This window comes from Pinus tabuliformis, chromosome 3_2 (assembly GCF_031772625.1).
Source record: "Pinus tabuliformis cultivar Carrire ecotype Pingquan chromosome 3_2, CPIR1, whole genome shotgun sequence".
In the NCBI taxonomy this organism is placed as follows: domain Eukaryota; kingdom Viridiplantae; phylum Streptophyta; class Pinopsida; order Pinales; family Pinaceae; genus Pinus; species Pinus tabuliformis.
In genome coordinates this window covers 587129386-587155113 of record NC_142302.1, presented here as the reverse complement: position 1 = coordinate 587155113, position 25728 = coordinate 587129386, and the positions used below count along the sequence as shown (strand labels likewise).

The 25728-nt window shown below is 34.5% G+C and overlaps 1 protein-coding gene across 1 annotated transcript; it reads right to left on the bottom strand.

The window, feature by feature from the left end:
* Positions 1-21372: 21372 nt before the first annotated feature.
* On the bottom strand, positions 21373-25033 carry LOC149181929 (auxin transporter-like protein 5). The gene is made up of 9 exons (XM_089414380.1): positions 24931-25033; positions 24634-24841; positions 24193-24432; positions 23357-23425; positions 22859-22930; positions 22291-22416; positions 22084-22182; positions 21746-21916; positions 21373-21648 (listed from the first exon to the last, which is right to left on the bottom strand). Exons 1-9 carry the CDS (start codon positions 24993-24995, stop codon positions 21373-21375), a joined length of 1326 nt encoding a protein of 441 aa, XP_089270506.1. The 5' UTR covers positions 24996-25033.
* Between the last annotated feature and the right edge of the window lie 695 nt (positions 25034-25728).

The following is a 25728-nucleotide window of genomic DNA, read 5'->3' as shown; positions in this document are numbered from 1 at the left end:
GTGTTTTTCACTTTTAGGGAGTCAGAAGAAAAACATAAGTAAACTCCATCATGTTCTTTTCCATAAATTTAGTCCCTCAAGCCCAAAAAAGGATAAAATAATGTAGGGGAGAACTCTACTGACCGTGTTTGATCAACGTGTACACCTTTTGTAAACAGTCCTAGCTCAGTCTTTAAAAGGGGTAAACTTATACTGAGTGGATGGTTGTTGATTTACTTTTACAAGTTTGAACAATCAAGTACTCGATACTTGTTTCATTTTTTAAGAGTTTGAAAAGGGCTTAAAAGACGACTCTATGATTTTCACTTTCCGTAATTGTTCAAGAGCGTGAAAAGCGATAAAAGTTTTCTAATGGTAAAAAATGATTTATTCTCGATTTGTAACCTGTTTTGCACATTTAAACTCAATAAATTATTATAAATGCTCAAAAATATAAAATTTTCCCTCTTAAAAGGTCTTAATTATTAAAATAATATTTATTTTTAACTCAAAAACCCTATAAAAGTGGAAAAAGTAAATTATTTCTCACCATTTGTATTTTCACCATTTGAGAGCAGAAAAATGAGCTTTTTACCACCAGACTTTCGAGATTGATTCCGAGCTAACCAATGGACGAAATCACAAACCACTTCCTCTAGGTAGAAGATCTCTTCCTAATTAACCTTTTCATCCATTTAAATTTTAGTTTTAAGCATTCAATTAATTTTTTGGGGCAAAACTTTGTCGAAAATTCCGCCCTCGGCTCTACATTGATATTCTTTTATCGGGCTCGCACAGGTCGGTAAATTTTTACACGCAGAAAATCACGGACTGCATGGATATCCTTCGGAAAATCCACACAATTACACCCTATTTGTAAAATAGTGGCAGTGCAAGTGCCGAGGGTTTTAAAAATAAACGATTTGAACCCCAAAAATTATGATATTGAATTTGAAAGAGGTTATAAACTCTTTTAAATGGTCATTTCGGGTTTATTGATTACTCAAAATGGAATGGAGGGAAAGAGAACATGAAGCCAATGATTTGGCAACTTTGGCAGATCCAGCGACCATGCAGGCTTTAAGAACTTAAGGCCTCCTTAAATAATGACTCATACTTGAGATGAAAGCTTAGGTAGATTTGATGACGTAGCTGATAAGGACCTGGAATGTCTAGGAACAGTGATTCGTGATTGGAGATCATCGTATTACCATTGACACCAATGACATTTATTTCTTGATTAGGGTTTCACGTCAAGGAGACGATATTTCATTATTTGGACAAAGGATAGGAGAAGATACAACATATGGGTATCTACAATGTTTTTTTGGGGGTTCACCACCCAAGAATGACATGATTGATATTCATACCATTAGACTTTTTTCCTTGAGGACCATTACCTTCACTATTAGAAAGATGTGTGGCAACACTGCCCTTTATTTGGCCACATGGGCACAAATGCAGACTGTCGTGGAATGTTGGGAATCCACAATGTTCAATTGGCGTGAGGAAGTGGTTATAAACATGAAGGGACAACTGACTAGATGCAATAATGGGAAACTGAAGAACTTCAGTTATGGCGCCATTCTTATTGCTTTCTCCTTAGAAAGGATTCCACTTCTCTAGCCCTAACATATCTTAACAAATGAGAGAGGTCCCAAGGATCTACATATGCTAAGATTGGTTGCACTTATGGCATGTCATGGAGGCGATGAACCGGTAGTGAGGTATACTCCTGAGATTTTTTATTGGTTGGGCCAACAGATTGTTTCGATCGAGGACTTCCCATATGCAAGGATGGATTACAAAAGTGACATTGATATCCCATTTCGAGCTGGAGCTCAGTGGGGTGACCTCGGTGAGAATTTCCCATTTTGACATGTTTTCAATTTTTAAATTTTTATGTATTTTTTTGTCTTGAAAGGCTAATTATCCAAAATTCATGTGTAGATGTGGGCCTAAATCAACCAACAAGGCTAAGGCATTTTGACAGATGTGGCGAGGAGCCTATAGCAGCTGTGGCAGCTAACCCATATGTGGTAGATATTTTGACAGAGATGGAACACAACATAAAGAGGTTTAGTTTGGATTTTTGAGAGACTAGGATGGATGACATTCCTCTTCAATATTAGAGACATGTGGTTGGGGTTCCAGGGCCACTTAGGTGATTACTACATCGAGTTTCCCATGCTATAGTTTGCTATCATGAGCATCATCATGCTTAGTTGTTCTAGTTTCTAGGACCACATTTTGATTTTTGGTGCTAGAATATTTGGAAAATAAAGGCCGCGAGGCCTGATGTCCTCGGATGACATGTTTTTGAAGACACACTTTTATACAAACTCTATATTAATGAAAAATACTACTTTTACTTTCAGTTTATCTTGATCAATATGTGCATGACCATTGTTTTAATCTACAAATGTCACAAATTTCTATTAACATGTGGTTAACTAATGCATCTGTTAATGTGTTTAAATTTCTTGGAATGTGTTGATATTTGATATAATCAAATTTCATTTCCAAGAGATGGACCCGTAAAAAAATTCTTAGCATTGAAGGACTTATTACTATATAGACATTGTATAAATGTAATACTACGAGCTGTGAATATAACCTAACTATTAAACACTAAATACCAAATGTGATGGCATCAAATAATAGCCAAATGACTCTTGTATATTATTCTATATTTTTTTTGTTTGATCAAGGCATATTCCATGAATAGAGACTAGCTCATCATTGGGTGAATAGACAATCCGGGTTGCAAAAGATAAATTCCGAGTACTACAACAAGCGCTATCAGTAAAGCTAATGTAAGTTTGAGGGGACACCGAAATCTAGAAATCAAGTGAAAAAAAGATAAGCAGATGAAGCAGTAGGAAATGTAAAAAATATTAACTATTGTACACACCTAAAAATGGTAAATAATATAAAAATCTAAATGAAAAATTTATGAACAATATTTCTTTAGGTAAAGAAAATTTATGGGCTTTCCTAAAGGAATACCATCATAATCAACCAACTCATAGGCTCCTTTAGCTAATACGTGTTTTATGATGTAAGGGCTATGCCACATGGGCATGAATTTTCTTGCAACTAACTTGTCATGAACTTGATCATAAACCAAGACTAGGTCACCTTCTATATATGAACGAGATTCATGTTTTGATCAAATTGAGCTTGACTCATTTTTTATGAGCCTCGTTAGCCAGTTAGCCAGTGCGGCATCCTGGAGAGTTTCATCTAAACGTGCTAAGTGTACAAAATGTTCTTCATTTGCACAGGTAGCAGATAGCAATTCGATGGCTAGTTTCAGAGATGGGATTTCAAATTCAATGGGAAATACTACTTCCAAACCATAAAAAAGTTGGAAAGGGGTAAAACTTGTTGATGTTTTTTCATAGTACGGTAAGCCCATAGTGTAGAGAAAAGGATAGTATGCTGGTTTCCTTTATGAATACCAACTATCTGTTTAATCATATTTGTTAAATCTTTATTGACAGCTTCGGCTATACCATTAGCTTGTGGATAATGAGTAGAGCTATCATGGGATAGGCTGAGTTGTGCTGATAGTTCAGTCATCATAAAGTTACAAAAATGGCTACCATGATCCATAACAATAGCTTGTGGGAGACTGAAATGAGAAATCACATGATTGAAAATGAAAATTGTTGCAGTTGCACTGTCGTCTTTATATGTAGGCATCGCCTTGGCCCATTTCGTAAAGTAATCGATTGCAAGGATATAATATACCCATGGCCCTCGGCTAAGTGAGGGTTACAGGTGACAAAATATATGCCCCATTTGGCAAAAGGACTGACATCTATGATAGGGTGAAGAGAAGCTGGAGGTTCTCACATCTTGCGATCGTAGACTTGACAATTATGGCATTTCTTGACTACAATAATGCAATCTTTAAAAATGGAAGGCCAAAAATAACCATAGCGTAATATCTTTTGGGTAATAGCATACCTAGACATATGCCCACCACATGCTCTAGAATGGAAATCATTTAATGCTTTTTCACCCTCTTAGAGACTCAAACACTGCCAAAAGATAGAATCAGTGCCGTGACGGTAATGAGTGTCACCAACAATATTGTATTGTTGGGATTAGTATCGGATTCGGCAACGATCAGTTCTAGATAACCCAGGCCTAAAATTTTAAGTTTTAATATATATAATTATATCTCCATACCATGGATTTGATGTACTAATAAGAAAGAGATATTCATCAACAAAGGAATCTTCTGCTACAATTTTTGTATCAATAGGGGGCAAGTCACACAATAATTCAGTGAAAATCAAATATTTCTTTGATTTAGATCTTTCATATTCTAAATCAAATTCTTGCAATATAACTATCCATTTGGAGTATTTTTCCCCTAGCAACTTCTTCGTAAGAATGTACATCATAGGATTCCAATCTGAAATGAAAGTTGATTTTCGAAAAAATATATAGTAACGTAATCGTTGAGCAACTTGAACAACTGCCAAAGCTATCTTCTCCACATGTGCATATTTAATGTCAGTTTTAGTGAGATTTCTACTTAAATAATAAATTACATGTTCACTACTAGAGTCATCTTCATGGACTAACACCATGCCAGTAGTGGCATTAGACGCAACTAGGTTTAGAAGGTAATTTTGATGATAATTAGGTGGATGTTGTAACAACGCGTTAGTCAATGTGTGTTTTAATGCATCAAAAGATTTTTCAACAAGCTCATCCCATAAAAATTGAATGCCCTTTTTCAACAGTCGAGTAAAACCCTGGGTTAGTTCAACATAATTATGGATGAATCTACGCAAAAAGTTTTCTTTCCCTTGAAAACTATGCAGTTGTTGAAGACTAGAAGGCGCAAATAGATTCAGAATTGCCTCTACCTTAAGGGGGTCAACACGAATGCCTTTTTTCAAAATGATGAATACTAGAAGTTGACTTGATTGCACATAAAAAACACATTTGTGTGGATTCAAACGAATATTATAATGCCTGCACCTAATGAAAATTTCTTTCAAGTGAAATGGGTGATCTTGCCTTTTCATTGAATGAGCTAGTAGGTCATCTAAATAAGGTTGAAAAATATACTTGATATCATGGAATGGATAAGACATTGCTCACTGAAAAGTTGCACCAACATTTTTTAGGCCAAATGGGAGTTTACAATAAGAAAAAGTTCCCCATGGGAAAATAAATGTGGTTTATACTGATCGACAGGGAGTATGTTTTTTTGATTGTAGCCGAAAAATCCATCCATAAAATAAAAAATTTCATTCCCATCACAGTCATCAACAATTTGGTCAATATACGGAGTTTGATAATTGTCTTTAAGACAAGCTTTATTAATATCTCTATAATCGACACATACTTGAATAGTTCCTTGTTTCTTATTAATAGGTACAATTTTTGAAACCCAATAAATTAAAGGAATGGGATAAATGAATCCTTCTTTCAATAGATTTTCAACCTCATTTTTTATAGTAGCAGCTTTTTGCGAATGTATGGGATGTAATCACTCTCTGACAGGCTTAGCATATGGATAATTTTTTTATCTCATGTACAAGTATACTAGGGTTGATTCCTGGGATTTCTTCATAAGACCAGGAAAAAATGTCATAGAGTTCCTAAAATAGGGCTTTATAAGTCCGAATTTCTTCTAAATAACAAGAAGATCCTATATGAATATTTTCAGTTATCCTCGATTTCACCGAGATGTTTATGGGTATCGTTGTCGATATGTTTCCCAAATTATTTTTAGAATAAGAAGAAAGGATAGATATTGGACATTGAGGATCACTAGTAATCTCCGATGAAAACACAGATGAGAAATTATTATCAATTTTGTAAAAATATGGCCAGAAAGATGAACAATGATGAGAATCGTCCCATGGCATTTCATCCAAAGTCATAACTTCCATAATCCCTTCATTAGTTAAAATCTCTTTGTTAAAAGGATCAGGCATAGAAATTGCTTCGAAGTGTGACAAATGAGAAATTTCATTGATAAACATATTCATTCAATTGTTGTTAGATGTTGATATGTTTGAAAAAGACTGAATTGCCTCATAAGAAAACTCAAAGGGTCTAAGAGGAATCTCACTGCCATATAAGACTAATTCTGACTCTAAAGATACTTTCCACAGATCTTCTAATTCAAAAGTATTTGATGTAATCATATTAATCTAGGAGACATTATGAGGGGAATCGGGTGGAGGGAATGTGAAAGTTCCCATCAAATATGAGTCTTTGAGAAGACCAACACCAACTTCTTCATACAGAGTAGTTGATTTTCCAACAAAAGGCACACTACCAATGGAATTAGGGTCTCAGGTATAATAGGACAATTGGTCTACCTTCACAATTCTTTCATTGTGAAGAAACATGATCATCCTAAAATATGACGAGACTAATTCCAACATGGCATAAGTCTAGATGAAACTAAGTAAAAGGTTGTAGTCAAATTGAGCATCAACAACCTCAACTTTAACTGTAATTGTTTTACCCTCTAATTCCACTGGTAAATCATTTAAAACACCAAAAGGACAAACATATCTTCCATCAAAGGCTTTCAAAGCTGTGGGATATTAATTGATTATCGGAGATCCTAAAGCTTTACAACAAGAAATGGACATAATGCATGTCGACACTACTTCGTCAATCACTGTTCGAAAAACTCGTCGAGTTTTGACATGGACTGGTATTTGAAAATCCAGTTAATATGGGAGACGTAGGACATGATTCTAGAGATCAAAAATAATTAAATTGGGTCATAAGGATCTACTGCTCCAATAGCTGATAATAATAATTTTCTCTGTGTTTGACAAGTCTGCAACACTTCAAGAGCCTACATTTTCGAAGGTGACATAGCCAAATCTTCGACAATGTTGTAATTTAGATTAGCCCAAGCATGAGGGTTAAAGGCTGACTTTCGAAGAACACCCTTAGGAGGTGGTCAAATTATCATATCAGGGTTTGGTTTTTCAATGTGTAATGGTTCAGAAGAAGGAGGGGTAGATGTGAAAGTTTGACCAAGTGAACTGGAATCATATCCATCTTCAATAGGATTCTTTGATCCATAGTCTTTAGATCTCATTGCTACCATAACATTCGAAGACATCATGATGATATCTTCCAATGTGGAGGAGGAAGATTGGTTATGAGAAACCATTTTGTTGTCTTGAGGAGGGAAAGATCCTTCAAAATAGTGAGAGTGGGTGAAATTTTGATAAATTTAGAAACTTTGGCATGATGAGGACACTCCTTAGTGTAATGATCTTCTTTAGAAATTAAACAAGAATATCGAGGTTTCTTCTTTTCATCAGACGATTCATTCTTTCTTGATTTCTCCTTGGAAGAGGTGTCTTCTTTAGCTTTTCCTTTTCCTTTTTTCTTACGTCCAAATTTCTTACTTTTGACAATAGATGATTCCACTGTGTTTATTTCAGAAGTAATTTCGAGATAAGGCTCTTCTTCGAGTGAATCGGGTAAAGCCAAAATCTGAAGTTTCTTAGATTCTTTCTTTTTGTTCTTATATTTTTGGCTAATAGAACCAATTATACCATCTGCGGCATGTGATCTTGTAAGGCCTATATTAGTTTGACCAGGACTTGGTAACTCTGGGATATTTTCATAGAAGGTACCAGACTGAGTATAAACAAGATCTAGGTATTGAGTACGAGCAATAATTTGCTGTTCAGTTACTACTCCATCTTCGGAAAAATCATTAGTAATCGCTGGTAAAAGTGATTTTATGAACCATTCGGCCAAAATCTAGTCCAAGATATAAACTTTAACCAAACGATGTCTTTGTCTACATTCATGAATGTGATCTGATATATGGGTCAATGTTGTCTATTTTAAAGAAGTTGAAATTTCATTTCCATTATAGTATCGAATGGGTAATTGAAAGTGTGTCGAAAATGTATTAGCAAGGGCATTGAATGTATTAAATGAATCTCATGGAAATTCTACATAGAATTTTGTTGCCGAACTGATTAAGGCTCGTTGAAAAAGTCGTAATCTAATGAAATCATCAATTAATGAATTGGAGGTGCACCAAAGATGATAAGTCCTAACATGATTTGATGGGTCTTCTCATGATTTACCTTCAAACTTAGGAATGTCATTGGGCAACTTTATAGGAATAGCGGGCCGATACTGTAAGTAGTAAATAAGATCATTGGTTAACCACGATAGGTCTAGTAAATCCAAAGTTGCAATAAATGGCAACTGATGGTTAGGATCCTGCTGTGCATACTAATAACCTTGAGGGACAATTCCTATACCTGGTGGAGGATAATAGATATCCAGGATATCCTAAAATATCTTGAGCAGTTGGAATTTGGATACCTCTTGGATAGCCAAGATGAGCCATACAAAATTGCGGTTGCAAAGGTACTTGAAAAGTATGACCTAGGTATCATTGATTCTAGAACGGAGGACCCTGACCCATTTTACCTTGAAAGAAATGTCCTTGAAAGGGTTGACTCTGTAAAGGTTGACCTAGGATAAATTGGGTTTGAAAAGGTTGGCCTTTAACAAACTGACTTTGGGGTTGGATTTGCAAAGTTTTCCCTTGAAACGATGTTTTAATGTATGACATACTAGGTTGTATGACATGTATTTTGGGAATAGACTGAATGGTAAAAGAAATTTGATCAAAAGATACCTGATGCATACCCTGAGTAGTTCATTGCATAGTTACTTAAGAAGTAAAGGGAATAGTTACTTGCGATACTCCTAGGATGGGAGTTCGTGGTGAACTCATGACTAGAGTTTGTATAGACATAGGCATAATAGAGAGAATCGAGTTTTGAGGAGTACTCGAAACATGTTGTTACAATGGTTGTTGAACATGTGTGGATGGACTAGCTTGAAAAGGATGTTGGAATTGAATAGGATTGCCTTGAATAGGAATTTGATGAATAGGCTATCCAATGGGCTAAAAAGGTTGATACATAGGCACTTGAGGAGCAATTGGAATTGATTTTTGATTAAACGCAGGATTCCAAATTTTATTCACCCCAGGGTAAGGCGTTGCCATTGCAGGTTGAGGCATAATAGGTTGACCAAAACCGGTTTGAGGCATCTGACCATAATTAGGATAATTTCTGTAAGGAGGTTTCCCTCCACCTATAGGATAATTTCCAACTAAAGGTTTACTTCCTGGAGGAGGATATGAAGGTTACCCCCGAGGCAGGTAAAAACCACCTATTGGGTTCGTTTGAGGATTACCTATGTTGCCAGAAATCATATTAATATATTGATCATATGTTAAATCCTGAAGTGTAGGATCAGTTAACCCAGTTGACATATTTAAAGGTTAATTTGAGGGAGAAGAACCTAAATACATCCCAGAAAGAGATTGATATCTAGGAGGCATTAATGGGCCACCATATAAAGTTGACCCCGGAGAAGTAGAAAACATAGATGTGTCTGATGACATACCTCCATAATCCATTCTAGACCAGTCAAAACCTAGTATGGAAGGGTAAGGAGTCGTGTATCGTGGAATACATTTTTCTAAAAATTTCATGGGTGTGAAATACCAAGGGTTAAGGTGAAGAGACCTCAACAGAAGATCCAGAATATATGTTGGTTCACTGGTAGAAACTAGTGTGTGAGGTGATTCTTCTTCTTTGTTTGAGGCAAGTTCTTTGATGCTGATGAGATGAAGAGGAATAATATCAATAATAATTAATTTTATACTCGGTGAACGTGGAGGAATCGGAGTAGGGGCTAAAGCAGCTGAAGGAGATTCAGGCTCAAAAGTGTTAGACTCAGGTTCTTCGATATATGGTTCTGTTAATTGTGAATTTGGAACCTCTCCAATATTTGATTATGTTTGAATAAATTGAGTCATTATTAAATCAATTTATTTTGAGTGTGATTCTGATTTTTGAGTATGATCAAGTTCATGTCCTCTCATTTCAGATTCTAAAATAGTTGATGTTTCTGGTTGATTAATTTCAATTCCTGTTACATCAGATTCTATAATAATAGAAGTTTCAGGTTCTGTTGTAATCTCATACCTCGATGATTTATATTTTTCAGCTTTGATATTTTATAACTGACTCGGTGTATACTTAGGGGGTTGCCCAAGCATCCTATGTGATTGTCTCGATAATTTAGCCAAAATGAAAAAATTTCAATTGATAATTCACACAATATCTAATTACACCTGAAGTATCTAAAAAGTTAAAACAACATAGAAAGTAACACATGCTAAAAATCTAGGAGTTCAAACCATACAAACTGACTTCTTATAGAGATCAATAATTACTAGTTGGTGATGAAATCCAACATCACAGTGATCAAGGTCAAAAGATTTATAGATATGAGAATTTGGAAATAGTTACCTTGACAACCTGGTTAATGAAATAGTTTGGTGCAAGTAACTTTTCTTATACCATCTCAAGCAAATATTACCCTCCAAAAAGTCCAAGTGAGTCTAGTCAACATTTGTTCCAGGTACAACAAGACTTTCCCTTTGTTGTCACCTTAGGTAGAGCCCTAGGATTATGGTCACTATGTTTACCAAATACAACAATTTTACTTGGGGTGGTAGTCATAGATTGAATGTACATGCAGGTGAAGAGTAACAAGCTCAATCCCCTTGAAGGATCCTCCACATGATTAATTGGAGGTTTACTTTCAAGTGACCCAAAGTACCTTTTGGTACATTCGTAATACGTGCAAATCACTATATCTGGGATAATGAAGTGGGTATGATCACTTCACCAGAGTTGACATGATATCGTGCTTAACTCATGTAAAAGAAGAGCTTCCCAGAGAAAAACTGAAATAATTGGATTTTCTCTCCCTAGCTCAAGATTCTACTGTATATCTATAGTTTTGGAAATTTTACTCACTTTCCTATTCCAAAGCCCTACACTTAAGCTATTGTAGGTGGTAAGAGCCCTAAAAAATATAAAATTCTAGATGAATTTTAATTAACATTGTATTATTAAGTTTAATTTTACTCAATAGGTGATGGAGGTGAAACTCGTAATATTATGACAAGACTCAAAATATTAATGCACTCAATGATGTAATTTGTAATTTTCAAATTCGATGATCCTATTTAGAGAAAATAAAATGTTCCTTTGATTTTTGTGAAATGAAATATAAAACTCATGACTTTTCCAACTTTTCATAAAACAACCAATTCCATTTGAATGCAATGAAAATGTAAAAGGAAGCTAAGTTCCAGATTTACCTAAAGGTCAAACAAAAAAAAAATACTCTTTATCATTTATTACTCAAAACTTTTAGGCACACAAAAATCAATCAAGAGAGTTTGGAGAAAAATACATTTTCCCTATGAATGCTTTAATTCAATGATATCAACAGTGTAATCATGAAAAAAAATTCAAAATTGCAAAGAAATAATTCCCTTTTATCAAAGAAATGGCAACAATTCCTTGACAAAATCACTAAATCTCAAGAAACCCTAATTTTCAATTCAATATGAAATTGAACACAAAGAAGCAAGATTAAAAGGTAAATTGGTGTATTTGATTGGATAAGGTAGGGATATCACAAACTCAAGGATAACCTATCCTGTTTTGATCAATCGACAAAACAACCAGACAAAACCCAAACCAACTTTTGCAGAAAGACCAAAGTCTCATAAAACCTTTACAAAGCACTCAAATGAGTTTAGAAGAGACATAACACAGTCCAAACAAAGATAATGATGCTTCTAGAAAATAAAATTCAGGTCTGGGTTGAAATAAAAGTTAAATTTTCAAAAAATTCCAGTGCTTGCGCAGGTCTGTAATACAAAACAAAGCACATGTGCCCAATTGCTAAGGCAAAACCAACTCAAATCTATGCTCAGTAGGTGAACAAAAATAGCACAAATCTTACAAACCCAATAAAAAATAAAAAATCAAGAAATCAACCACAAAGATCTAAAAGGTCATCAGTTCATAAAGACTCAGGTCAAGATAAACCGGAAAGATTAGAAAATAAAACTAAGGAAAAGAAAGAGAATAGAAACATTCCCCAGTAGAGTCGCCAATCTGTTACACCAGAAAAATCCCTATCGCAAGCAAGAACGATCTCCCTAGAGCCTTGAAGAAAACTAGAAACAAACAAACAATTGAACTAACTCTTTTCCTAAGTTGGACTTGTTTTAATTATAAGTATTAAAGCCAATGGATGAGAATCTCATTTATTTCATGAAATGCTCGATGAAGATCTCTTGTTGTGACTTGATGTATTTCCTCAATGCTTGATAAGACCTACAACCATAAACAAGAAAAAGATCAAAATCATATGCGATGTCATAATCCAAACAAAATTAACCAAATGATCAAGGAGATTAGGAATTGAATTTTCCTTAATACACACTTTAAACAATTATAAACGATTCATCATTCCAATAAGACAATTCAATGGGGAAAAGCGTTCATTTGTATTAATTAAAGATAAAAAAGAGCCTTACAACCTTCACCCTGATGTCGTGAAGTTCCTCCCAAATGCCTTCAATCTCCTCCTTGTGTAATACGTTTTCCAATATCAAACTAGTGGCATAAGTTTATCTTCTCTCAGTTCTAACCTCCTCAATCCCTCTACCCTCTAATCATTTTGTAGGCCAAGAGGAAGAATTTTCCGATCCAAAAGAGGAGGGTGAGATCCCCTAATTGAGGGATTCATTTTCCTTGAGGAAAGGGATTAAGATGCATAATTTGAGGGTTATAGATTGAATATTCATCACCTCGAATCTTTCCGTTGGGAAATATTCGACCAACTATGTTTCTAGAATGTACTTTTTATTTTTACTTTCTTTGATTCACCCACACGGTCTATAGTGGTAGACAGAATGCATTTTTGTGTTGTTCTTAGAGTTAATTCCAGTGACTGTGCGAGAATATCTAGGAAAATCAGTGTAGGTGATACTTGACAAGGTGTGACAGTTATTTTTCCCAAATTTCCCATCTTATTCAAGATATTTTTGGTTGTTTGACTTCTAAGGGAGTTCAATCAAACATGTCCATGGATGGTAAAAAGACCCATACATTGATCAAGTGTCATGGTGACAAACTGATGTGTAAAATGCCTAAGGAGCTAAGGAGATAAGATGATCATCAAGAAATAATATGAAGGAACATTGGATTATAACATAAGTTGGAAGATCAAGACCACGTGAAGACGCCATATCAATTCACAACCACTTGGAGGGTGGATATAGAGAACAAAGCATATCTCTTACAAAGATGAAGTATTGGATACATATCTGATCAAAAGAAGAAACAACGAAGAGTGACCTCTCATTGCCATGTCATCATGTAGTCTATGTCATTAGTGTCATGTCATTTCAGTCATGAGCCGTCGTGTTCTACCTCATTCGTGGATTATGTAATCCTATATTGGAAAATGTAATGTAAAGTGGAATTCCAAGAGTCATTTATGTAATGTGAAAAATCATGTAGGAAGTAGAAAAGTCATGAGAAGTCAAACAATCATGAAGGTATTCCAAGAGTTATAAGAGAGGTGAAGGATCATGCCATTTGTTATATATACACCCTCATTGTTCATGGAAATGAATTTTCACCTTGACTTATCCCATATGGCATCAGAGAGACAGAGTCAGTACTTTTGGGGAGTAAGTCGTGGCTCCAACACTCCATTATTGGAGCTAGTGATGTTCATTATATTCATCTATCTTGGGACCTTTACTTAATACTTGAAGCTTGATGGCCAACACATTTTCATGCATGGATTGTGAATACTTGTAAGACTGTTATGTGAATGTTTATGTTTCATGTTTGCTTTCAATCGTACTAAAGTAGTTGAAATATTTCAGTTATTTTAGTTCTTATCTAGTTGAAAATCTGTTGTAATGGTTGTAAAAATCATCACATCCATGTGGACTATTCCGCTTGATGTTAGGTGATTCTCTTTTCGTTTGTGTGCGGATCTACTAGGGTGGTACTATTACATCTCTCTTAGAGGCTCACCTTTCCTCCCTCTACAATAGAAGAACCTTGATACACCTACAACCGAACATTCACCAAGCACATATACTTGATTCTTGCAAAGGCACATACATGTTTCTCTCTCTTGCTGACAACTAAAGCCAAGGAAAATCTATAAGAATATATGGCACCGGGGTTGATACTCCATATGGGGTTCCTATTCCAAACGATGTGAGGTATAATTGGAACATGACATCAGGGAAACCCCCTTGGTTGTCAAATTTCCGGCACTGTCAACAAAAACCCTCGATCGAGCCATTTGAATTTGAAATTTAAGCGCTTGATCAAGCTTCTAAATTCCTAAAATCCACAATTTTAGTACCCATTTTACAAAAAAAATTTGCAACACCATTTTGTACCCTAGTGGACTTAAGGAAAAATTTGTCCATAGGTGGCAAAGTGATTATGTTGGATTCATGAAGGAATCCTTTATCCAATGGCATATGAGTTTGACAGTTTCAAATTCATATGATATTTTTTATCTAATTTCTTTTAAACATAATGCTTAACTTTTTTTTGGAAAATTTTAAAGAGTGTGGATAAAAAATAAATAACATAAAATATACACATTGAAAATTTTTCAAACAATACCAGTGTCTTCATTTACAAGTCCTCTTCAAAAGGCTACTCTTTATGCGAACACATCAGTCTACGAAATGCATTTGAAATATTACTTCACCAACTTTGAAAAATAATAAAAAAATATAATTATCAATGGAAAAATATTTTTTAGTATGAAAAACTTAGTTCTCTCAGTGCAGATCATGCTTTATATATATATATATATATATATATATATATATATATATATATATATATATATATATATATATTAAATTACACAATTTAGACTAAGCTATGCTACGTGAACACACACATACCTCTTTAGATCTATGAAAATTTGCAAAGACAAGAATTTCATTTAATGGAAAATTGACATATTATATGACTCTAAATTTTTATGAAAAAAATATCATTAGGACAACAACATAATTCTACACAAATTGTGTTTTTACACTGAATCAAAATTCACAATGCTTATATGAATTTTGAAGGCTTTAATTCAATAAAAGAGTAAACATTTGAAATTTCATCACCACATTCGGCTAAAAGTGTAACCCATCATCATTCATTCAATCAAGTATGTAGGAAAAGCATCATTCGGATGAAGTCATTGGAGTAGCATTTTTGTAGATAGATCCCAGGGGGGCTATGTGTTTCCCCTCATATTGAAGGTGGCTCTCAAGGAGAGATATTATGGCATCCAAACACTCTAACTAGAAGCATTGATTCCATTGAGCACGTTTCAAATCCTCCATAGATATATATATACATACATTTATCTCTCTCTCTCTCTCTCTCTCTCTCTCTCTATATATATATATATATATCTTATTTTTATTTTTTTTGAACACGAACCCGAATGGTTTTCAACTGCCAATGGAATGTAATAGAATTGAGGTATTTATTCCATCATCACTTGGTATTACTAGTGTCATGAACACATTGGGAAACCGCATCAATGATGTTAGAATCTAAAAAGGCTTATTGATTAGCAACAGATAAGGATTCCTAGTGACACATTTTATATTTAAATTCTAAGGGAGTGATGAAATTGTATATTGTTGTAGCCTCTTCTGCTTGGTCCTGGGCTCGTGGTCTACCTTGAGGGTGTCAACCACCCACTCCATGGTAGTTGTGCATACACTAACATGATACGATGACTAAGAGGGAATAAAAATAGACACCAGATGTTGGGAACCAAATTTTGCTAAGGGAGATATAAGGGTGAAAACGGAGTGCTGAGAGATCGAACCAAAGGGGAGGGAGCATCCCAAGAAGGCAAACAAGTTGGACTTGAAGACAAATTCTATGACAGAATCCATAGGAATAATTTCCAATGACCACTAGTACAAATTGATCCCACGCACGAACTAAAAACCTTATAATAAACTCCAAAAAAGATAGAATGTAGAGTGATAGACATATATTTTATCACTAATAGGGTCGTCCAAGTCGCCAGTCACTCCAAATGCAATTGAGGCACCAACATCTTAGTGTCCAATCTCAATATGATAGTTAGGTCTAGAGGGTGCCACTATTGTGTGTGAATTGTGCTACCAGAGAGGAAACCCTACCCTTCTAAGTGACTTTTATATACATCATGTAAAATTAATTACGCACAGGTGCCATGAATCACGACAACCTCTTTGATAGCCTCGACTACCTCAAGCCTAGAGACAAGGACAAATGGGTACCAAAACATGCAATTCAACTATAGAAGTTCCATAGGAATGGCTTGACTATCATGAGGAAACCTCCCCACACTGCAAGTTCTAGAAAATCACACTTGCGGAAAGGGATGTTTATAGAAATACAATATACACTGGAGAAGACCTCCCCTTCAAGAGAGAATGAGAATAGAATGTTAGAACTTCATGTTGGTACTTCCATTAGATGTCACATGCCTTTTCGTGTGGGGGGATGGTCACGCCACCCCCTCTTCGATGAATTCTAAGCAGGTGCAGTGACGAGATCGCCCCCCAACTCCATGCCCCACGTTGTTTTCCAGCCCCATTGGGAACTATCCATATAACTTTAAAAGGAATTCCTAAACTCCTATTTTCCTCACACATACGAGTTCTAGTGTTTATGAGTATATGAGATCATAGAGAGTCTATAACAACACTAGGCTTTGGAGAAAGAATAGAAACTTTGGAGGTTTTTTATCATCTTGGAGTTTGTTTGTAGTTATCTAATGGAGTTAGTGTCTTTAAGGTAAGGCTTTAACAAGTGGTTTTCATTTCCATGTATGATTTATCTCTTGAAATTTTGTAGATTTTATTGTTGTCCCCATTTTCATTTTTTTCTTCTATTTTATGTAAAAAAGGGTTTGGGTAGGCTAAATATGTTTCTTTTTTTGTTTTGAAATTTACAATAGGTTTTACATTTTACTTAGATGCATTTTTATTTTAGTTATAGATCTCTTTCCATTCAAATCTTCAATTTCATCATCCATCATGGCCCCAAAAGCCAAAGATCTTATATGGGTCCATTATGATATTGTTGGTGGAAAAATGTTGGTCAAATACTGCAAGTGCCCAATCTTTGGGTGGCGCATATATAGGTTGAAGAAACACTTGGATGGTATAAGTGGCCATGTAATCCCATGTGATGCATCAGATGAAGTGATAAGACCTAATAGGGTAGGATACCTTGAAAATATTGATAAGTTTGAGGAAATGAAGGGTAGAGAAAAAGCTATACAAGCATAAATTTGATGAACGTTCAATTCATATTGTCTATTAATTTCAATTTTACAGTATAGAAATGGCCTAGTACTTTGAGCTATGCATTTTTTTTGGACTTTAGAGGCCGTTTGGAAGTTAGAACCTCATTGATTATGTATTTTGTTGATGATATGTATTGTACTCTGTGCCATTTTGATGCATGCACTGTTACATGGTATATAGATTAGAAAAATTTGCAAATTTTGCCTCTAATAATTTGGAATAGTGTTATGATATTCTAAAAATAAAATTCTAAATTAAAACAATTGATTGATATATTCTTTCCGATTTATTCGATCTGTTTAATTGAGTCGCGATTCGGCCTAATTTGATATATCGCCCATTCAAAACCTAGTTCCAATTTTTAAAACTATAAGTTTTGTTACTCTGAATTATCATTAAAATTAAGTTAATGGAATAACTTAAACTATTGTACGCATTTACATAACCGTTGGGTTTTAAAGAGCTTCCAACATCTACATATCAGTTTGATTTTATATAATTTATAAAAAATATGCTTAATCAACACTAGAAAAATGCATACATTTTAACAATTTCAATACCCAAATATATCATTATACCCAAGAACATATCAATGTTACATTAATTGATTCTTCGCGTATGAAAATGACATTTTTCAATTGAAACTTTTATTGAACCTTAAACATCCAAAAGAAATATGAAAACACACCAAAAGAAAGAAAACCCAGGAAGAAAAGTTATGATGGACTAATCTAATTATATATTATAAAGTATGAGTATTTAAATGTACGATCATTCGTAAGAAGTGAACAGAAAGAGATACTGCATAAAGGCTTGAAATAACATTTATAACATTTGATAGATATTTAGAGGTAACACCATTAATACTAGAGTTCCAAAAAATCCTGAAGCATAAGTGAAGTATGAGTGGATATTAATGTCTATTTATAAAGGGCTTTAAAATATCATTTACATAATAATATCTATGGAAAATATTTTAATTAATTTATAGAGAATATATTAATTAATTTATATGAGATTTGATTAAATAAATTTATAAATTTTGTTGTAGTATTTTATTTTTGAAAAACTATTATTTTACCTTTAAAAATTAATTTTAACTTAAAATTAGTTTAATAAATAAATAAAAACACTAATATAATATTGTTGTATCATATATAGATCAGAGTATAGGGTGACAAATTGTATTATTAAGGAATAGTAAAAGTTACCATTTGACACTTAATAGGTAAAAATCAAACCATGCTAAATGTTAGTGTGATGCCGTTTTTTAAAACTTAAATGTTACTCAAACTACAAGTTAATTATATTACAAACTAATGTATCAATAATCTCAAGAATCATAACCTAACAAATTATATATAGAAATTATAAATAAATTATATATAGAAATTATAAATAACTTATAAATTAATGTTTTTTCATATATATATATATATATCTATATATATATATATATATATAACAATTCCTTTTATTTGTGATTTATATGCCTTTTCTTCCCAAATTAGTATACATTCTTCCGATTGAGACCGATGTGGCCATGTATGACCTATGACTTCGTTTTTTTCCTGTGGTGGGTATTTGTGAATCAATTTCACCATAAATATTATGGCTTACTTTCGTTTCAAAATCCTTCAGTTAACTTTCATTTTTAAGAAATCTTTACTCATGGAGTAGTTTAAATTGTTCTGGAAAGTTTCCAAATTAGTATATTTATTTCTCTCTCATTGCTCTCTTGTCTTCCTATTATCACTTAGTACTAGTCTCATTTCTAACACTTTCCATAACTTTCATGTTTATAAAATCTCTAGTTTTATCACTTAGTACTAGTCTCATTTCTAACACTTTCCATAACTTTCATGTTTATAAAATCTCTAGTTTAATTTGATCTGCAATTTTTATAAACTAGTATGCGTTATAAATCTAGTATGCGTTATAAATTAACGAGGTTATAATTTTGCCAAGACTTCCAATTGGTTGTCTAAATAATTTTGCAGGATTGCCAATTGGTTTTCCAAATGGGGAAATTTTGTTTCAAAAAAAATTGATCCTAAAAATATTTGATTTTTTTTATAAGAAATGAATTCAACATTATTAAGAACTTTAAAAAAATTTGTTTTAAAAAAAATTATCCTAAAAATATTTGTTTTTTTTTATAAGAAATGAATTCAACATTATTAATAACTCCCAAAAAAACTCTTTTGGACATAAAATTTGTAAATTTTACAACAATAATCTAAATCTCTTAAAAAAAACTTGGTTGTTTAATTTTTTGGTTTTGTTAGTGGGTATATATGTGATTTCTGGAATTGATATATGGTTTAAAAAATTATAATTAAAAAGAAAAATAAATAATAAAATTTATTTGTAAAAAAAATTGGAATTCATCTATATCTAGATCATCGCCATTTTTTTTTTTAAATATTTCTTTCTGATTACAACGAATTTCAAATTTTAACTATTTTGTAAAATAGAAGTTCAAAATCCAGTTATGCAAACAAATACTAATAAAAACTTGTTAGCATAATTATAATAAGTAATATTAAAAATTGTAATACTTTGATTTCAAACTTCAAATTCTTCTTCAAATATTAACAAAACAATATATTCGATTTTAGGAGAACAAGAGATTAAATTATATTGTATAAATAATTCATTCGACTAACCTCCATTAACTCGATGACTTTATGGCTGAAGATGAAGGTGAAATATGATGTAATATATTTAGGACTCAAAACCTTTGCACGCCCTTGCGACAAAAACAAAGAGGAGTCCGTAAATGACTCTGAACTTGTAGTTCCCGTTGCAATGCAAATGCTTCCATCTGTACAAATGCTATGAATTTCCACCCTATGCTGCTTGCATCCTGAGGATAGAGCTCGTTTAGTGCGTCTCTGATGACAATATTTCCTCCTAACAAGGGCAACTGCGTAGCGGCAGTCCCTGCCTATTTTTATCCATATGCCAAAAAACATGTGTTGCATTACAGTTCGAGATGCACCACGCGCCCTAACGCTGCAATCGATCCGCATCAGTGGACTAACGTTATTATACTTGGCATCGGTGGACTGTTTTATAGCCACGCGCCCATTTAAATGTATTCAGTTTCACAAACTTCAAGTGAATGCGTTTTGGCATGTATTTGATTTATGTTGCATAGAAAAGTGAACATTTATGTTGATCCTTTGTGGCATAATTGAACCGTTAAAATTTATCGTACCATGAGCATAGAACCATTGAAATAAATAATTATACACCATGAGAATGAAACCATTGAAATTAATTCTATCATTCCATGCATTCCTATTGCACTCGTTGCTGCGTGTAATTATAACGAAAATCTCACACACGTACCGAACTGCGGTGCTTGTAAAAAAGGAGTATATTGCAGGTTGAGACATGCTTAAGATAAAAGAACCCGCCATAGATTCTACAAAATCTCCTGTAAGCGCAAATAAAAATGATTCTAATGCGATTTCCATTGGATATGAGGCACAAAACTGGGCTTCAATTTGTTGATACATCTCACAACCGAAATTCAACCGGAAATGACAAAACATAACAAAAAAGTTGCTTCAGCCAGAAATGACAAAACATAACAAAAAAGTTGCTTCAGCCAGAAATGACAAGACATAACAAAAAAGTTGCCAGTGATAACATTACAGATGACCAGATTTGCCAACAGTTAGAAGTAACTGTTGCACATTATCCACCAAGAGTTTATAAGACAAACTTTCATTCCGCTCCTGCCCAGAAGCTTTTTGCTATTTAGGAGTTTGGACCAATTTTGTGCTTAGTTTCGCACAATGTCAATTAAGTTTTTATGAAATTGCAGTCACCAGTAATCTAAAGAATGGTTATATTGTGGTTTAAAGCAAACAACAATGACATTTTACTGGTATTTATTATTTATTATGATAATCTAAAGAATGGTTATATTGTGGTTTAAAGCCAAGCTATTGTAGATAATTCCTAGTTTCTTATTTATATGTGAGTAACTCTATTCCTTTATGAAGCACTGATGGATGGACCACATTTTCTTTCCGAAGGCATAGGCAGTAACAATGGTGGTCCATTTGATGATGTTTTAAGTTCATTTTTGGTATTCACAATAGTATCGCCCTGTTTGGTGCTGACCCTACTATTATTAGTATCAGTACTGTGTCTGTAAATGCCCCACTGTCAACTATTGATGAGCTCTTGAACTGCTTGAACACAGATGATCTTCCTCTAGCCCTCTCTGTAGCTTTCAATGCTTCCCATGTGGTCAACTTTATCAGTCTCCAAGCACTGATACTTGTCTTAAGTTGTTTTGGGGATTTAGGCAAATTAGATTCCAAATCATGCCCGAGAGATAAGCGTCTTGACTCTATGGAATCTTCCTGTTTCATCCATTCCAAAGCAATAACTGTATCAATAAACAGGAAACCGCGTAATTTCTGCAAGTGAATTCAACACAAACTAGAGAAGAATGATAACCTTGTAGAGGCATTTGAATCTCGTGAGAAAATTAGACTTTGGTGATGCACTGCCAAAACTTTCTTCTGAGCTAGTTGGAGATGAGGGTTCGCTCAGATCGGATTCATCCAAGAAATCTTCCGTGTTGCATTCTTCTCTCATGGCTAGAATGTAGTCATATGTTCTGATTCCCTGCCAAATATATGTCAAGTTATTATATTCTAAAATGACCTTTGCAAAATTCAGCAGCTGCTTTTCAGCTTAAAATTAAATGAAAATTACTTAAATATATAGTCTTTACACCCTATCTGTGCATTCCATAATCTAGGAATCTCATTATGTAATCTTCACACACATACCTTCTTTATTAGGACTATGTGGAAGAAAAAAAGTTGCCCAAGGGCTGCACAAGCATACACTGAAACTACAGTAAGGAAAGCCTGCGCCCAGATAAGAGGCTTAATTAGTATAAATTTTAATAGTTATTCTATTGCTCAATAAACCAATAAAACTGTTGTCATTCAAACTGAAAGAAAAAGCATCATTAATGAGAAGAATTTTACTACAATAACTCCTAAAGCCCTTCTCGGGAATCCATTTCCAAACCTAAACTCAAGTTCATGAATGATGTCTCTTCTATTTGCAAAGCAGCGAATAAATACAACAAGTCCTGCACCTCCCTCCAGTATAAGCTGAAAATGGACACCACATACACGATGAAACTCCAATCCAGATAATGAATCAAGGTGCTGAAAGTTTGGCTATCAAGAAAGGGACGTCTAGCATATTCCAAACCTATACTGAATCCACAGAAACCATTCTAACCATGGGCAGTCTGCGCATTTGACCTCTAGAAAACCAGATATGCTTGTGTTCAACTAGCCCATTTTAGTCAAAAATTCGATCGTTTTTGAGCTATTGGTCTACGGTCATAGCAAAGCTTATTTGAGAAATTTAGGAAGCATGCATGAGGTTTTGAAACACTTCGGAGTCTGAAGTAGCATGTACCATTTTAGTAAAAGAAAGGAAAAACAGAATCCATTTAACCTCATTCATGAAGCAAAAGTTGTTCCAGTACAGTATAATCCAATTTATCCTAGATCAAGTGCCATTGCATGAATTTTCTTAACTCACCATAATGAGGATTGAAGCCATAAGAAGCATGAATGTAGTGTAATTCCTCCTTCCAAAACAGTTGTTGAGCCACTACAAAACATAGAACAAAATTCTCATCAAAACCAACGATATATCATAGATAAATACAAAATGTCACAGAACTTATATGAGCTATACAATTCAAGCCAAATACAGTTACACCTAGTACAATTAGAAATTAAGAAAACCCTAACCTCTGTTCTCATTTTCGTATCTCTCAAAACTAACATGACCATATTGAGATCTGAATAGAGTATCGAATTTTCCCGGCAATGGAAGTTGTGGTGGACTAAAGAAATCAAAGAAGCTTTCACACCGTCATGGGCTTTTCATTTATGGATCCTTTCTTTGCTTCTCCTTAATCAACTTTTGTGTTATATTTTTTCACGGATAACTTGGGTAGAGTGCATGTAAACATGACATTGAAACTTGGCATGAAGTACTGACATCCAGTGCATCGACACCTTAATCGAGTACAGGGAAAGAGCCCTCACTTGGCCCAGAGTATAACACTGAAACATGAGCAAGGTTCTGGAATAGTGGCACCTGAACAAAAAAACAAAGTAACAAACGTAAAGCATGCAGCTCTGAGCACATTTTTTATTTTTAAGAATTAGCCATTATTAAATTAAATGAAGGAATTCATAATCAACTCGCCAATACTCACTCAAATTTGGAAAATAATATTAATAATCAACTTACTAATAGTCATACGAATTTTGAAAATAATATTAATAAGAAATAAAGTAAGAAATATGATAAATGAAAAACTTTATTCCCAAGCATGTGAGGCAGCGCATGCAAGTGCAGGTGTCTGGGAGATCCAACTACCGTGGACCACCTGCATGCATTACACGCACTATTGCATAACTGTTTGGATAGTCTCCAAGAGAGCCACGAGCCATCCATACTCATCTTGCTTGTAACAACTGCGTGGCCTGTAAGAAATGTGTCCAAAGAAATGTTGTCACATGTAACAAATGCATCGCCTGTAAGAAAAGAGGAGATATAGCATCATCTCCTAACAAATGCATGCAAATTCATAAGAATAAATGACGAGATATAGCTTCATACGCCACCCTTTGCTAGAGCCTTCCACTTTGAACTAAATAGGTGCATGTAGATGAATGGATATGGGAATGTGATAATGTGAAAATATAAGAATGCGGCACTGTGGAATCTAGGAAATGCTACCGCGTCTCCTCAGTCAGAGAAGGGGTATTTTTAAGTAAGAGTAAAATCCATTTAAGAGGAGGTGTCCTGAAGGTGCACATGTGTGCCATGGCCGGTATGATGTAGACGGTAAAACTGACCAACAAAGCTCCAACTGCGGAATTGATGGGGCCAAAGAAAGGAAATATGATTGCAAGGAACCAGATTGGAATCACTACAGGCAGCCTTGCTAGTGCCCAAAGAAAAATGCTCTTGGTATCATGCATTCCAATGACTTTTTCCCAAACAAAGTAGAGAGGGGTACATGCAAAGCCAAAGGTAATGAACTGTACACAAAGAATAAAGTGGAGAGGGGTACATGCAAAGCCAAAGGTAATGAACTGTACACAAAGAATAGCAAGATATTATACTGTCAGTGTAACCAAACTACTTTTATTAACAGTTTACAGAGAAAAATAAGTCCAAAATGGGGTCTCTAGGACGTCACATATTAAACTCATTCCAAGATAATTCTAATTTCTGAGTACGATGTCAAAATTGAAAATGTTTCAAAACAATTGTTGATAGAGACTCCAGCTTACCTGGTGAATTAACATAAGAATGACAGCAATGTCACGGAAAACTGACTTGGGGAGCAAAGCGAAAGCATTTGCATGATTCAAGAGCTCATCTCCAAAAGCCCAGTAAACCGATATTGCAGATGGCAGCGTTAATGTGAATACATACAGAGTTGCCAAAAGGTAGATATACTTGAATTTCTGAGGCTTCCACATGGCATGCATTATTTCACTGTAGAGTACAAATCCGTAATTGGTCAGATAAATCCGTAGAGAACTCAGCTCATAGAAAAGCTTGAAAATTGATAAAGAGTTGCTTACACTGTGACTGCATGACCCCCAAAAGTGTAAAGGATGTTTGTGGCTCCTGTGAAGTATAACACCATCTTTGTTGGGGCCGAGTGTTCCACATTTTCAACCTGCCCAATTTGGACACTATTAGATATCCCTATGAATTACTCTGGGAACTTCATCTTATTGCAGAGAGAAAACTGTACGAGCTTTGGCTATATGTACCTGTCCATGAACAGCTACTGCGATTGTCATATACCATGCAGTGTATGTTGTCATTCCAAGTCCAATGAATGACCAAATGCGGTAGTTATGGAAAGACGGGATGAAGACCGTGGTTGCACAACAAGCTCCAAAGATGTATGTCCAAGAATATTATGAAAATGAAACTTTGTTGTGTATCAAATGCCTTTGTGAAAGAATAAAGTTATGAAATAAAAGTAAATAGGTTTCAGAATATTATGAAAATGAAACTCCGTTGTGTAAACCATTACTTTATGATTGTGATTGCTTTTCTGACTGTCCACCTGTCTGGTCGTGTGGGCCGATAATTTTACTGGTTGTCTGACGCTGTGGGCCAACGATCTTACCGCTTGTCTATCATGTGATAACCTAACATGCACGATGACAACACAAAGCAGACACTCGAATTTAAGATTTAATGAAATGGGTTCTCGTTTATGCAGCCCTTCGGGCAGGTACCTGTGCTATATGTGTGACACCGGAAGCTCCCAAATCTGCACTAGTCTCTACAGCTGCCCTGGAGTGGTAGGCCTTGGTTTACAACCATATTCCCCAATTTCCTCCTGCTGTGTATATGCGCCCATC